Raw genomic sequence first — 14,080 nt, 5'->3', positions numbered from 1 at the left:
AGCGTGGACTGTGCCACCACTGATGTTCTTTGTCCTGTCTCTGGCAGCCCCGGAGGTGTTCCAGGTGTACGTGGATGGAGGCCCTGGGTACTCATACCCGGTCGACTGGTGGTCCCTGGGCGTCACAGCCTACGAGCTGCTGCGGGGCTGGGTAAGGCGTGGGGGGATGTGGGGGGCCACGGAGTCATGGCTCAAGCAGTGCCAGGCCGGAGGAGTCGGCAAGGCTGGTGGCTGGGACCAGGGGTTTCAGTGCCAATGGCCTGTGGCTGCCCCCGAGGGCCCCAAGCATCAGAAAGCCCAACCCCCTCCCTCTCCTGGTGGATGTGCAGAGGTGGTCGCCAGCGCTGCCCTCTGAGGACACTCCTGGCAGCACACCTGCGCCTGAGTCCCGGCTTGGCCACGCCTCCTCCTGTATTCTCGCCAGATACAGAGCTCAGTGACCTCTAACCATGGTGTGTTTGGGAGCTTCCTGCTTCTTTCGTTGACAGTCGGCAGCTGGAAGTGGCTGCTGGAGCCCTGGTGGCCAGTAACTCGCAGAAGAGGCTGTGCGGACGCTGACCTCGGCGGGTGTTTTCCTGGCATCAGTATCCTCAGAAGCTGAGGCCCCCTCCCTCTCGGGACCCTGGCGTCCCTGTTCTCACTACAGGGATGATAACGACCTTGCAGGCTTTGTCCTGAGGGAACCCTGGAGGACTGGGCGGGGCCTGCACCCAGCTTCTCCCTGAGCCCAGGCAGGAAGCTCCCCACCTTGTTAGGACGACCAGAAGTCACCTGGGGACAGAGCGTCCCAGCTGAGTGGCTGCCATGGAGTACGGCAGAGGACCACAGGAGACCCCAAATGTGGGGCCGTGTGCGGGGTGGGGCCCTCCACCTGGACAGGCCCAGGCCCTGAAAACCCACCCTACACTGCTGTGTGGTCTTTTCCTCTTTGCCTGCCCAGGGCTGGGTAGACAGAAAAGCTGAAGGGTTCTGGGGCTCCCCCTAGAGGCCAGAGTGCAGCGCTAAGAGCGGCTGAGTGTGCAGCAGGTGGGGTGGGTGGGCTCAGGCTCTCTGCACTGGTGCTAAGCAAAGGGCGGGGGGCTCCCCAGGAGCATTGCTCCAGGGTGAGGGGCAGGGGGTGCTCCGGAGGCTGTGACGCCTGCCGCACGCCTGCCACAGGCTCACGGTCCACCTTCCTGAGCTTCGAGAAGCGCTGAGGAGCTGGGACCTCCAGCAGCAATGCTGAGAAATCCGTCAGGAAGCCCAGCCATCCTCGCTGTGGATGGAGGAGGCAGGTGACAGGGTCCCGGCGCCTCCCACCCCTCGCCAGCCAGACCCGACATTGGTCATGTCAGCCCTGCCTGCTCCTGGCGCCGGCTCAGCCAGGACAGGGAAGATGGCGGCTGAGGCCCTCCGACAGGTGCATCTGTGACTGGAGGTGTCCCTGGGGGCCCAGTAGACAGTGAAAGTCGATGTCGCAGAGCGAGCACGGTTGCCACACTCAGGGGCTGTGTGACCTGAGCGTCACCTCACCTGCTGTGGCCACAGCAGCAACACCTGCCCAAAGGGTCCCTGTGCCTGGTGCCTGTCTGTCACCTGGGTTCCGGACACCTGCTCTGGGGAAGGGAAGAGGAGCCTGAGGTCATAGTCACCAGCTCTACGTGGCGCGGGCAGTGCTGGCCCCGTGCCCCCTCCCTCTGACCCCGCCCATGCTCCCACTGCAGCGGCCCTTTGAGATCCACTCGGCCACGCCCATCGACGAGATTCTGCACATGTTCAAGGTGGAACGCGTCCACTACTCGTCCACGTGGTGCAAGGGGATGGTGGCCCTGCTAAAGAAGGTGAGGGCAGCCCCCAGCCGCTGGGGCACTCAGTGGTGGAGATGGGACACCTGCAGCTGCAGGCAGGGTGGGTGGAGACGTCAGCCAGGCTCCCCTGCGGGCTGTGGGCCCTCCCTGGAGGTGGGGGTGGGGGGATGCAGCTCACAGAGAACGGGGAGGGGGCTGTCCCAGCAGGCCCCCGGCCTGTCCACCCTGCCGCAGGCCCCTTCCAAATGCAAACATGAAACGCACAGAAGGCACCTCCTTGAGGTCACAGAGACCGGTCACAGGGAGCGGATCTGATTCTCCTAGGACCAGGCTGGAAGGCCAAGGCCGAGGCAGCTGATTCTTTCTGGTTTTAACCGGGAAGTCTTTGCAGAGCATGGTCGGTGTCCCAGCAGTGCCTTGCTGGGTGGCCTGGCAAAGGCGGCCTGGCCTTCGACCCTCCCAGCTGTACAGGGGTGAGTGTAGACAGTACCGACACAGAGGGGGCAGGACATGGACGGGGCTTAACCGGAGGGCAGGTCCCTGTCCCCAGGGAGGCCCCCACCGTCCCACCCCCCACTGACCTCTGTGGGCTGCGTGGCCAACAGGAGCACATGTGCCCTCTAACCACAGCTCCTGACCAGGGACCCCGAGAGCCGCCTCTCCAGCCTCAGTGCCATCCAGAGCGCCCCCTACCTGGCCGACGTGAACTGGGACGCCGTGTTCGAAAAGACACTGATGCCCGGCTTTGTGCCCAACGTGAGTGAGCCTCGTCCCTGGGTGCCAGGCATGACCCCCGCAGCTGGCTCGCAACCCCTCTCCTGCCCGTGGCCACGTGAACCTCAGAGGGTTCACTTCTTCCTGAGATTCGGGCCGAACTTGACCCGGTTCTGCAGCTGTGTGGATCTGTTGTGGTGGGTTCTGGGGCTGCTGAGTCTCCTTCCTGTCCCGAGCTACATGGGTCAGGCAGTAGAGCCCTTCCCAGAGCTGGCTGTGGGTGAGGGAGATGGGTGCTACCCAGGTAGAGAGCACGTGAGATACTCCAGGCACCCCTGCTCGGAAGAGGGAGAGGCGAGGGGTGGGTGAGGGGGCGGGGCCTGGGGCAGGGAGGGAACCTGGCAGGCCCAGGGGACACCAAGGTCACACATGTGGGGGCATCAGAGCACCTGGGCTTCAAGGTCAGGGCAGAGGCCGTACGGCTGCCAGATAAATCCGAGGGGAGTCCCAGGAAGCGAGGCTCAGAGCAGATGCACACTACGCCAGGAAGCCTGCTCACAGCCACGGTCATGGTTACAGCCAGCTGGGGTGTGGAAGTGGAAGTAGCGGCCTCATGTTGTCACGGGCTCAGGCTGGAGCTGGAGGGGGACGTGCAGGGGCAGGGACGCAGTCCTCCGGGAGAGAGACGCTGGCACCCAGACCAGCATGGACGCCTCCCCAGGCACCTGTGGCTGAGCCACTGCCCTTGACCTGGAGGGGTTTGCACAGGGCCCCTGGGGACCCCTGGACCCCACAGGAATCCTGGGTGACTCTTGGCCACCTCCAAGCTCTGTGACCTTGAAAGCTGCTGGCCGGGAGTTTACGTGGCTCACCTATGAACAGTGGATTAAAACTGCCCTGTGGCCGTGGTGCTGTGAGTGGGCGGTGGCCACGGAATCCACCGACCCCTGTGTCTGAATGGGGCCAGAGGCTCCAGCCCACAATGCAACGGGCATTTTACAATGCAGTGATGACGAATGGGATTTACAGTTCACTGGTGAACGAAAAGGAGCAAAATTGAACCTCCAAGGGGAACGTTAGGGAAGGGGCTGCCCCAGGGGCGGGGCTAAAGCAAGGGGTCCCCGGTGAGGATGCAGGGAAGTGTGACCGGCGTGTGCCGCGGGGGTCACGGTTACTGGCTGGACCGAGGGAGGGAGGGGAGAGGTGGCGGTGGGGGTGGGGGGACATAGACACACGAGTGCTCTTCTCCGCTCCCCCGCAGAAAGGGAGGCTGAACTGCGACCCCACGTTTGAACTTGAGGAAATGATCCTGGAGTCAAAGCCGCTCCACAAGAAGAAGAAGAGGCTGGCCAAGCACAGGTCCAAAGACGGCACGAAGGACGGCTGTCCCCTGGTGAGCCGGCTCTGACGGAGTGAGGCAGTGGTGTAGACACACGGGGGCACTGCACGTGACCCTTGGCAGGACCTCCTAGCGCTGCCCCTGCCAATGGGTGCTGGTCCAGAGTTGTGAGGGCTGTGTAGACGTTCACACCCTCGTCTCCATGAGCGCGGGGCAGCTCTAAGCCACAGGGAAGCGGCCACTGCAGAAGTCCAGCAGTTTCCGGTGCAGGCTGGCTGCGCCCCGAGGCCCCCGGGGCCGCCTGGGACTCTCCTGGGCTTGGGATGCTTTTGCCTTCGCGAGTCTCTGTGTTCATTCCCAGGCTGCGTGTGAGGGATCCCAAACTGAGCGGCTTGGAACAACCGCGATTTATTCCCCAACAGTTCTGGGGGCCACGGCATGAGCCCAGGCATCCACAGAGGGTGCTCCTGCCTCTGCCAGCCTTTTGTGGGTGCGGAGAGTCTTGGCGTGCCTCACCTTGTAGCCACGTCCTCCAGTCTCTGCCTCCGTCTCCACGTGGGGCCTCCTGCGACAGCGGTCAGTGGAGTTGGGCCCACCCTAGTCCTCCACGGCCTCGTCTTACCCTGATGGCACACAGAGGTCCTGTTCCCACGCAAGGTCACATCTGCCCATGCGACAGCACCGGACAGCAGCATAATTCAGAAGGTTGCAAGTCAGCCTGTAATGGTCCCTTCTCGATAAAGAAATACATTAAATGTCTTCCTTCTGCAGCCACATCACTGTGAAATGACACAGGCCTTTGACGCTGAAGTTCATTTTAAGAGGAATTAAAACATCCTCATGACTTCTAAAAGTCCCGTGGCCCGAGACTCGAAGCCAGCTGTGGCTACTGCAGAAGCCGGCTGGACGCCCCTACGTGCTTATGGGGAGCACAGGGGTGGGGTGGTGTGCTCCAGCACAGGCGTGCCGTCCACGTGGGGTGCGTGGGCCCCCCCAGGACGAATGTCGCGAGCATCGTGGTACCAGGGGTCCTTGCACCTGTTCCTAGAGAGAGTGAGAATGAGCCCCTCCCAGGCTGTTCTTCAACTGCTCACCACCCTGGCCTGGTGAGCGCTGAGACCAGCGTTTGGCTGCCCGGCTGCCCACATGTGCAGCCTCGCATGCAGTCCGTTGCCCGTGGAGGTCAAGCTGCCGCTCCCCCGCGTGGCCCCCTCGCCCCGAGGCCCTGGGCTGTGCTGCCTCGTTCAGTCCCTCTCTGTGTCCTTTCGCAGAACGGGCACCTGCAGCAGTGCTTGGAGACGGTGCGGAAGGAATTCATCATCTTCAACAGAGAGAAGTAAGCCCGCCCCTTGCACCCCGGCAGAGCCCCTGCACGGTGCCCAAGGTCTCCCTGGGGGAGTCGCTGTCCCTGGCCCCCAGCTGGAGCCGGCCCCAAGGCTGGTGGGGAGGGTCCGTGCACGGAGAGCCAGGGCTCTGGTGTAGCTGGGAGTTAGATCTGGGTTTTAACCCTGTCTCTGCCGTGTGGTCAGACACCAGTCCACCCCGTGGGTCTCCAGGTGCTCCTGTAGGGGAGGGGATGGCCCTGGAATGAGACTCTGCCACTTCTGGAGTGACCTAAGGCAGGAACTTGACCTCAGCGAGCCTCTGGGCAACACTGGAGAGATGGAAACCACCTCCTTACTATGAGTGGCAGGGCCGCTGACCGTGCCGGCGGGGCTGGGCAGCCCGTGAAGATGGCTCCCATGGTGTCAGTCACACGGGTGGGGGGGCTGGGGGGGCTGGAGCCTCGGCGGCACAGGCTGGGTGGAAGCAGCGTCTTGAAGGGGCCCACGGGGGCTGCCCATCCAGGATCAAAGGAAGCGGGAGACTCAGGCACGGTCCCAGCTTCGGTTCGTATCTGGGGGTGTATCTGCTATGGTTGATTTGTCAGAGTGGGCGTCAAAGGGGCAGCCCCATGTGACGGATGCAGAGTGAGGTGTTGGCCCAGCAGAGAGGCCCGCTGCCCTTCAGGAGGTCAGTGGCCAGCTGACCCTTCCATGAGCACCTGTAGGGGACAAGGCATGGGGCAGGGAGCTATAGGAAAAGGCAGCCCCAGGCTGGGGGTCTGAGGGTGGGCTCCTGGCTCAGCCGGGTGCTCAGGGCTCCCAGAAGCACCATGCCTGGCTAAGTGGGGGGACGGCACAGCAATCCGGCACAGAGAAGGGGCCCAGTGTGGCAGCCATGATGCGATGCCCAGAGCACGAAGGAGGGGCGTGGTGGGGGAGGGCCAGAGGCACAGAGCCCATGGAGACCACAGCTGGTCATTTACCCGGGAGACTGCGGCTCTGAGTCAGTCCAGGCACCCACCCGCGGCTCAGGCAGCAGCCTCGCTGCAGGGCCCCGGGCGTCCTCGGTCCCCCTGCCCTGGCCACAGCACAGGAAGGCTGTGGGAGCATAACCAGTCACCGCTGGGCAAGGCGAGTCTGGGGTCCTGGTGGTTCCAGCTCTTGGCCGTTGTCCTGCAGCCCCACAGACCCAGGAACTCCTCAGAGAGCAGCAGTGCCTGGGGCTCAGCAGGCCCGGCCCCCTGGCCCTCATCCCCGTAGCACCGCTGAGCACCTGCAGGCACGCCCGCTGGCCGCCGTGAGCCATGCACGGCGGAGCGGGCAGGCGGCCTCACACTGCGAGTTCTGCTGTGCCCCGGGAGGGGCTCAGAAACGCCACGCAGTTCCCTCGTCAGGGAACCCGAGACGGCGCTGGCCCTCCTTGTGTCACTCAGGGCTTGTGTGAGCAGAGACCCAGCTGCTCGGACGGCCTCTCCCTCACTTAGGATGTGCACAGGGAGCGCCGGCCAAGCGAGGCCCCCTGTGAAGTCCGTGTTCGTGGATCTGAAGTGAGCCTGGCACAGTGTACAGGATTTGGCAAAGTGTAGAGAGCAGCGGAGGTTGGGGTTCACAACGCACCTCGCTCCAGGGAGGCAGGAGGTAGTGCTGGGGGCTCTGAAGCCTGCTCCTGCTCCCCGCCTCTGCTCCCCCTTCAGATGGGCTCGCGGCCGGTGCTGCGGCTCACTAGGCTAATCCTCCGCCTTGCGGCGCTGACACACCGGGTTCTAGTCCCGGTCGGGGTGCCGGATTCTGTCCCGGTTGCCCCTCTTCCAGGCCAGCTCTCTGCTGTGGCCCGGGAGTGCAGTGGAGGATGGCCCAAGTGCTTGGGCCCTGCACCCGCATGGGAGACCAGGAGAAGCACCTGGCTCCTGCCATCGGATCAGCGTGGTGCGCCGGCCGCAGCAGCCATTGGAGGGTGAACCAACGGCAAAGGATGACCTTTCTCTCTGTCTCTCTCTCTCACTGTCCACTCTGCCTGTCAAAAAAAAAAAAAAAAAAAAAAAGATGGGCTTGCACTGGAGTGAGCTGGCCCCTTAATTCAACAGGACTGGTGTGCTAAGCAGAGAATTGACTCGAGCATGGAGGGGGGGGGGACCTTGGACTGCAACCTCTAGAGTGGAGAGCATCGCGGGCGCCGCTTTAAGTCGCTCGGTGGGAGAGCTCTGTCAGGGCCAGCCTCGGACGTGCCTGCCTCGCACCTGCTCCTCCTGGCACGACTGACGTGTGGTCCCAGATGCCGTCTGCTGGAGACCAGCGTGTCCCTGTGGTGCCTCCTGGCCGTTGGTTCTGAGTGGAGTCACAAGGACTCCCCGTCGGGACTGCAGTCCGCCCAGCTCTGTGCCTCACCCCGGGGTCGTCATCTTTGTGGCTGACGGGCACCCCTGAGGGCCCCACCTCCCCGGCATAGCTTCCTTGCATGGGCCAGACTCTCATCGCCACACAGAGAGCAGGCAGAAGAAGCGTGAGCAGAGAGCCAGGGGGCGTGCACAGGCGCTGCTTCAGCCCCCTGACGGATAACGTCACCATCCTGGACCGGGCCTCCCACGGGGACAAGAACGAGGCAGCGCAAAGCCTGCTGGGATGCAGCCCTGCACAGGCCCCTGTGGTACACCTGGGTGCCCTGGATCTAAGCCCTCTGGGCTTGGTCTCTAGAATCAGCACCGCCTGGCATCCTGGGAATGCAGCTCGCTGTCGGCTCGCGCTCTCGGCTGGCGAGAGCCCGGGGGCCAGGAGGGCCGTCTGCGGCCAGGGGCTGCGCTGGGCTCTGAAGTCCTGGGCGGCCGAGGACTCCTCCGGTCTGAGAAAAGTGCCGTGGGGCTGAGCCTCCTGTCTTTGGCCAAAGCTCTGTGCAGGGATGACTTTTCCAAGAGGTGTTTCCAGTAGCAGTCGTCAGAGGTGCGGAACGAGAGTGAGGAGCTGAGTTCCTCTCCTTGCCGCCTCTTAAAGAGGCAAAGTCACATCCAAGGTGCGTTTGGCTCTAAACTATCAGATCCTAGAAGTGTAAACTGCGGGAACCATCCACCCTGCTAACAGCATCACTTGTGATCAAACCCAACGTGTGTGTGTGGTGTTACGGCCGCAGGCTGTGTTCTTCAACCCAGATCTCCCTAGCCTGGCATGATTGACATTTGGTCCCTGTGCCTTCTCCGATTCCTGGTTGTGAAGGCTTCCTGGCAAAGGCGGCCTGTTTAGCGGGATCCTGGCCTCTACGCACCGGGCACCAGGCACACCATGAATGTCTCTGGCCACCCCCCAGTGTTCCGGGCAGATGGAGTCGCCCCCAGCTGGGAACCCCTGCTTTTATCCTTACTGAACCGTATTTCTCCAAGGTGCACCCCGTGAGCTCGGACGACTCGCAGCAGCAAACCACAGCCGTGCTCAGCGGGGGATGGGCAGTGCAGACAGAGGGCACAGCAGGCTGAACACCCCAGACATATTTAGGGGCCGGCATTGTGGCGTTGCAGGGAAAGCCACAGCCTGCACCGCCAGCATTCTATAGGGGTTTTAAGCATTTCAAGTCCCGGCAGCTCCACTTCCCATCCAGCTTCCTGCTGATGGCCTGGGAAAAGCAGCAGAAGACGGCCCAAGTGCTTGGGGCCCTGCACCCACATGGGAGACCCAGAGGAAGCTCCTGGCTTCAGCCTGACCCAGCCCTGGCCATTGCAGCCATTTGGGGAGTGAACCAGTGGATGGAAGACCTCTCTCTTTCTCTCTACGTATCTCAGCCTTTCAAATAAATATGTAAATATGTATTTTAATATATGTGTGTGTATTTAAAGTTTGCCAGTTTCAGCTGTCCAGGTGATTTCCCTGGAGGACCTTGTAATGTGACTGGAACCCTCCAGTGTGGGCTGTAGCCAGCCACCAGAAACGAGCCAGCGAGGTCCGTGCGGTGAAACGTACATCAGGCTTGGGGGCTGGGTGAGTCAGGTCCTGCTCTTGCCACTCGCTCGCTCGCTGTGGCCCTGGTGGGCAAGGCGGGATCATGGCCCACCTTTTGCAGACTGGAGTCTGAGACTCAGGACGGCACAGCATTTTGAAATCAAGGCCAGGACTCCAGATCACAGTGGCCACCTCTGATGCCCTCAGCACTCCGCACCTGCCAAAAACATCCACCTGACCAGCTGACCCAGCTGACCATAGATGGCGGGAATCAGTGTGAAGGGCATTCGTACAAAGGATCCCAAAATAAGACTTCTTGTTTGTCAGCAAATACCTGCGGAGTTCTTACTCTTAAACATTTGGGAAGACATGTGACATCAAGTGGCTGCAGGTGGAAGCAGGCGCCGCATTCAGAAATCCGGCTCCTTTCATTTCTATCCCACGGGGATCCCTTCCCCCAGTTCCTCATTGGTTCAGAGCCAGGGGAGGGGGTGCTCACCAGGATGAGTGTTGATGGGCAGATTTAGGTCAGGGAAGGGGGAGAAGTTACATTGTATCAGCAAGGCGAACACATCCCCTGACTTGAGACCCAACAGCAATTTTGTCAGCGGTTACAGATCACAGAATTGCTTAAGGTTACAAAAAGAGCAGGCGGTGCCTGGCTTGCAAAGCCAGCTCCACGGTTGCCCTGTTCTGGGTTTTCTGCAATATCTTGGGTGCTACTGAGGGGTGGGCGCAGGGGACGCACTCAACAAATGCCAGCCCCCTACTGAGCAGCCACCACCGCCTTCCCTTCAGTTTTGCCAGAGCTCCTGTCCTTGGCAAAGAGGAGGGGGAAGGGGGCGGGAACGGTGAGCTGACCACACCCCGGCTCTGCCTGACTCCACCCCCCATGCCAGCCTCCCTGGGATTGGTTTTGCTTCAGGTAGGAGACAGCAGGGGAAACAGAGTCTGTTGGTGAGTTTGGGAGGTAGGAGTTCATCTTCCTGCCAGTGCTGGGCTTAGGAAGCCGAGCAGCGGGGTTAGATTGATGTTGACTTAAGGAAGAGAACTCTCCGGGAGATGGAAAGGGCCCAGATCAGAGTTGGGGGTGGGGGAGGGGTGGCACAAAAGAATTGACTGACAGAATTAACGTGGGGGGAGGGGGGAGGGGCGCAGGGCTCACAGAGACTCTGGGGTCCCCTGCGGCCTCCTGAAGCCAGGGTGTCCCCACTTGGAGCTCAGCCGTGGCTGATCCTGCAGAGGGGCGGCCTGGCCTGGAGCAGTGCCCTTGTGGTGTTCCCAGCAGCCCAGGACGAGGTGCAGGGTGCGAGTTGGGGGTACGTGGGGGTGCCCAGCTGATTTATTCCAAGTCCTTGTCTCCGTGTAAGAGATGGATTCAGGCGGGAGCAGGGTTTCCGTACAGAGATCAGAGGTAGCGCACACGGGGTTCACGCTGGGTGCGTTCGGGCGGGGTTCGGTGCCTGTGGGTGGTGACCTCAGAGCCGTACAGGCCGTGTGTTGCGTCTTCCGCGCGATGGAGGAAGCTCCGATGCTCCTGGCAAAGTGGATGTGCCGCGTGGGTGTGGGAGGGCTGGAGATTTTAGCCCTGCGGGGCTGAGGCCCAGAGGCTGCTGGGAGCCTCTCAGCTCCTGTGTTTGCTCTTGGACTCCCTGCCCAGCCCACACCCCGCGGAGAAAGCCACGGGATTCACTGCCACCCACGCTGGGCGCCCCTTGCTCCTTCTGATCTCTGCCAAGGCTCCCCGTTGTCCGCACCCAGCTGGCAGCCCAGGGACTTCGGCCCCTTGGAGAAGGCAGGGCGGAGGGCAGAGGGAGGTGCAGCAGAGTGGGCCGGGGAAGCGGGAAGAGGAGCACCCCAGGGCTGGAGGGGTATCCCGGGAGTGAGAAGCCAGGATTGTCTGAATAACTGGAAGAAGGAGACGGAAGGCCAGGGGGGCGGCGCAAAGAGACCACTCTGTCCCCAGGTTTCTGAGTTTCAGTTCTGTGTGGAGGAGCAGTGGCTCAGGACCCAAGCTGCGCCTGCGCAGGAGTGGGCTGGGGCGTGGGGGCGGGGAGCAGGGTTTGGGTCTCTCTGAGGACCCTGGGGGAGGGGCAGCACTGAGACCAGGCGACCTCTGCCGTCTTCCCTTCCACGCCCACTCTCATTCGCAGCCAGACTATCAGTCATAGTGGCCTTCCAAAACGGGCCAGGAATCCCATCTCTCGCTCTCTTTTTTTCTAAGTTTTGGCTTTGAACCACAGAGAAGCAGTACAAGTGCAGTATCCCCTAACCAAAATGCTTGGGGCCACAAGTGCCTCGGATTTCAGATATTTTCATATTTGCATACACATAATAAGATATCTTGGGGATGAGCTCCAAGTCTAAACACAAAACTCATTTGCATTTTATACAGAAGCCATCCAAAATGTCGTGGGAAATGCATGTTGGGAAAGAGCTGTGTGTGATTTCAAAATGTTTCACACCAAAATAAACTTTGTAAATTTTTTGTTAAAGATTTATTTTATTTGTTTGAAAGACAGAATTACAGACAGGGCTAGAGACAGAGGGGGAGAGAGAGAGCTTTCACCTGCTGGTTCACTGCCCAGATGGCCGCGACGGCCGGAGCTGCGCTGATCCAAAGCCATAAGCTTCTTCCGGGTCTCCCACATGGGTGCAGGGGCCCAAGAACTTGGGGCATCTTCTACTGCTTTCCCAGGCCACAGCAGAGAGCTGGACCGGAAGAGGAGTAGCTGGGTCTCAAACCAGCACCCACATGGGATGCCAGCGCCGCAGGCCTGGGCTTTAACCTGCTGTGCCACAGTGCCAGTCCCCAAAATAAACTGTTTTGATCCGCTCCCCACAGACTCTGGGAGTGCCCTCACACACGCCGCCTGGAGGTGATTCTGTGCAAAGCTTTTCATAGTCATGGGTGAAGCACTTAGTGTGGATTTCCCACGTGGCACCAGGTTGGCTCTCAATGTTTTGAATTTCAGAGCACTTTGGATTTTGGATCTGGCGATAAGTATGCTCCACCTGTATACGTAATGGCCAAGCATGGATTCAGGAAGCGGCCTGGCTCTGAGTCCTGATCTTAGCAGCTTTGCCGCCTTAGGCCGCACTCGGGGCCTCAGCCTCCTCATCTGTAAAATGGGATAGCAAACCAAGTTCCTGGAACGGTTGTAAGGACAAGTGAATTGGCGCTGGCGCTGTGGTGCCCCAGGTTACGTTGGCGACGCCAACATTCCATGTGGGCAGCAATTCAAATCCCAGCTGCTCCACTTCCGATCCAGCTCTCTGCTGTGGCCTGGGAAAGCAGTGGAAGATGGCCGAAGTCCTTGGGCCCCTGCACCTGTGTGGGAGACCCGGAGGAAGCTCCTGGCTCCTGGCTCCAGCCTGGCCCAGCCCCCGCGGTTATGGCCATTTGGGGAGTGAACCAGCAGGTAGATTCTCTTTCTGTCTCTCTCTCTGTCTCTCTCTCCCACTCTCTCCCTCTCTCTCTGTAACTCTGTCTTTCAAAAAAATTTTAAGAAGGACAAATGAGTTGGCACAGCTGAGCGCTGGCAGCCCCTGTGATGTAACTGGCGTTGTTTGCTGTGGTGTCCGTTACGGACAAGGCCAGCAGCCCACAGAGCGCCACGCCCCTCAGTGCTACCTCACACCTTATTTTGTCTTCATTTTCCTAACACGCGCATGTGAAATAAAAAAGAAGCTGCCCCCCACTCCTTTGGCTGCAAGAGCAAACGCTCCCTGTGTGCGCCAGCCCACCGATTCTGCAAATGGCAGCCCGATTCTTGTCCCGCCGTGCTGCCCTCTATCCATCTAATAACGGCTGCCTTCCTCTCTCCCTCGGGATGTTGCGATGGACCCTGCCCACCTGTGCATATGCCTGCTAACAAGGGTGCGGACCAGCTGGGCCGTGCAGTCCCTTGCTTGGCCACACACAGTGACTGTGCACCTCCCCGCACCCCCAAGGCCGAGCACTGTGCTGGCGGCTGTGGCGCCACCTGGCTCTGGCTCGCGGTGGCCCTTGCCCAGGGCGGGAGGAGGGGTTCCCCTGCCTGCTCCATGGTTGCAAGACGACGCCCTGGTCTCCCCTGGTTGCACCCCCCTCTGACCTCCCCATGTGTCCTGCGGCTGATTGGTTCTGTTTGAGCCGCTCTGAGTCCTGACTCAGACACTCCGTGTGGATTCATCCGGACCCCTGCAGCCTTCTGCCCTGAGCCCCCAGGAGGGGCCAGCAGAAACAGCTGGAGGAGGGGGGCTCCTCAGCAGGAGATGTTCGTTAGAGCCACGGCAGGAGGCTGAGCCTCACTGTCGGTGTGCCCATCTGTACAATGGGCACAAGCCCACACCACAGAGCGGCTGCTCTTCCTAAGTGCCCTTGCACGACTGGCAGGCCAGCCCCCAAGCTGTTCGTCTTTCCCTTTAAGGAGGCAGAGACGTAAGGAAGGGGAGGGAGTGCCCCTAGGAGGCTGCCATGCTGATCTCACTCTGCCAGAACTCCTGTCCTGAATCCACAGGGCACCCCTTCGGGAGAGGCTGCTGCAGTGCGCCCGCTGTTAAGCCGAACGGCTTCCCCGGGAATCGGCTGGACTGCTGGCCTAGGTGGTGCTTCGCCCTGCCAAATGCCTCCAGCGTTGATGACAGACTCCTTAGCGATTTCAGGGCACGTTTCGTTCTGGGGGGTTGAGGTTCCCTGTTGAAGTGCGCTTCCTCCTGACGCCTCCTGGTGGAGTGTGGGAGGCTGCCATCCCTCGGATATCTGGCCACAAAGCTGACAATGAACTTGATAACTTGGCTGAGAATTGGAATGTCTGCCTTTGTGGGCTTTGTGGTGTCCAGGAGGAAACCGGGGGCACAGAAGATGAGCAATGTGACCAACAGGACGACAGGAGGAAGCACTGACAGCCAAGGGGCTTTTCTTTAAGATTTATTTATTTGAAAGGCAGAGCTACAGAGAGAAAGGGAGACCTTCCACCCACGCCTTCACTCCTCACGTGGCCACAGCAGAC

General features: G+C 60.8%; 1 protein-coding gene across 1 annotated transcript in view; it reads left to right on the top strand.

Moving 5' to 3' along the window:
* STK32B (serine/threonine kinase 32B) overlaps positions 1 to 14,080 on the top strand; it is a 250,413-nt gene that overhangs the window by 228,678 nt on the left and 7,655 nt on the right. The window contains exons 7-11 of the mRNA XM_051829718.2: positions 48 to 151; positions 1,704 to 1,820; positions 2,418 to 2,543; positions 3,763 to 3,894; positions 5,112 to 5,176. Of these exons, the coding sequence (XP_051685678.2) occupies positions 48 to 151; positions 1,704 to 1,820; positions 2,418 to 2,543; positions 3,763 to 3,894; positions 5,112 to 5,176 (544 nt within the window). The remainder of the gene's footprint in view (positions 1 to 47; positions 152 to 1,703; positions 1,821 to 2,417; positions 2,544 to 3,762; positions 3,895 to 5,111; positions 5,177 to 14,080) is intronic.

This window comes from Oryctolagus cuniculus, chromosome 2, assembly GCF_964237555.1.
Source record: "Oryctolagus cuniculus chromosome 2, mOryCun1.1, whole genome shotgun sequence".
Lineage (NCBI taxonomy): Eukaryota > Metazoa > Chordata > Mammalia > Lagomorpha > Leporidae > Oryctolagus > Oryctolagus cuniculus.
The sequence above is the reverse complement of the archived record's forward strand: the minus strand, read 5'-3'. Positions and strand labels throughout refer to the sequence as shown.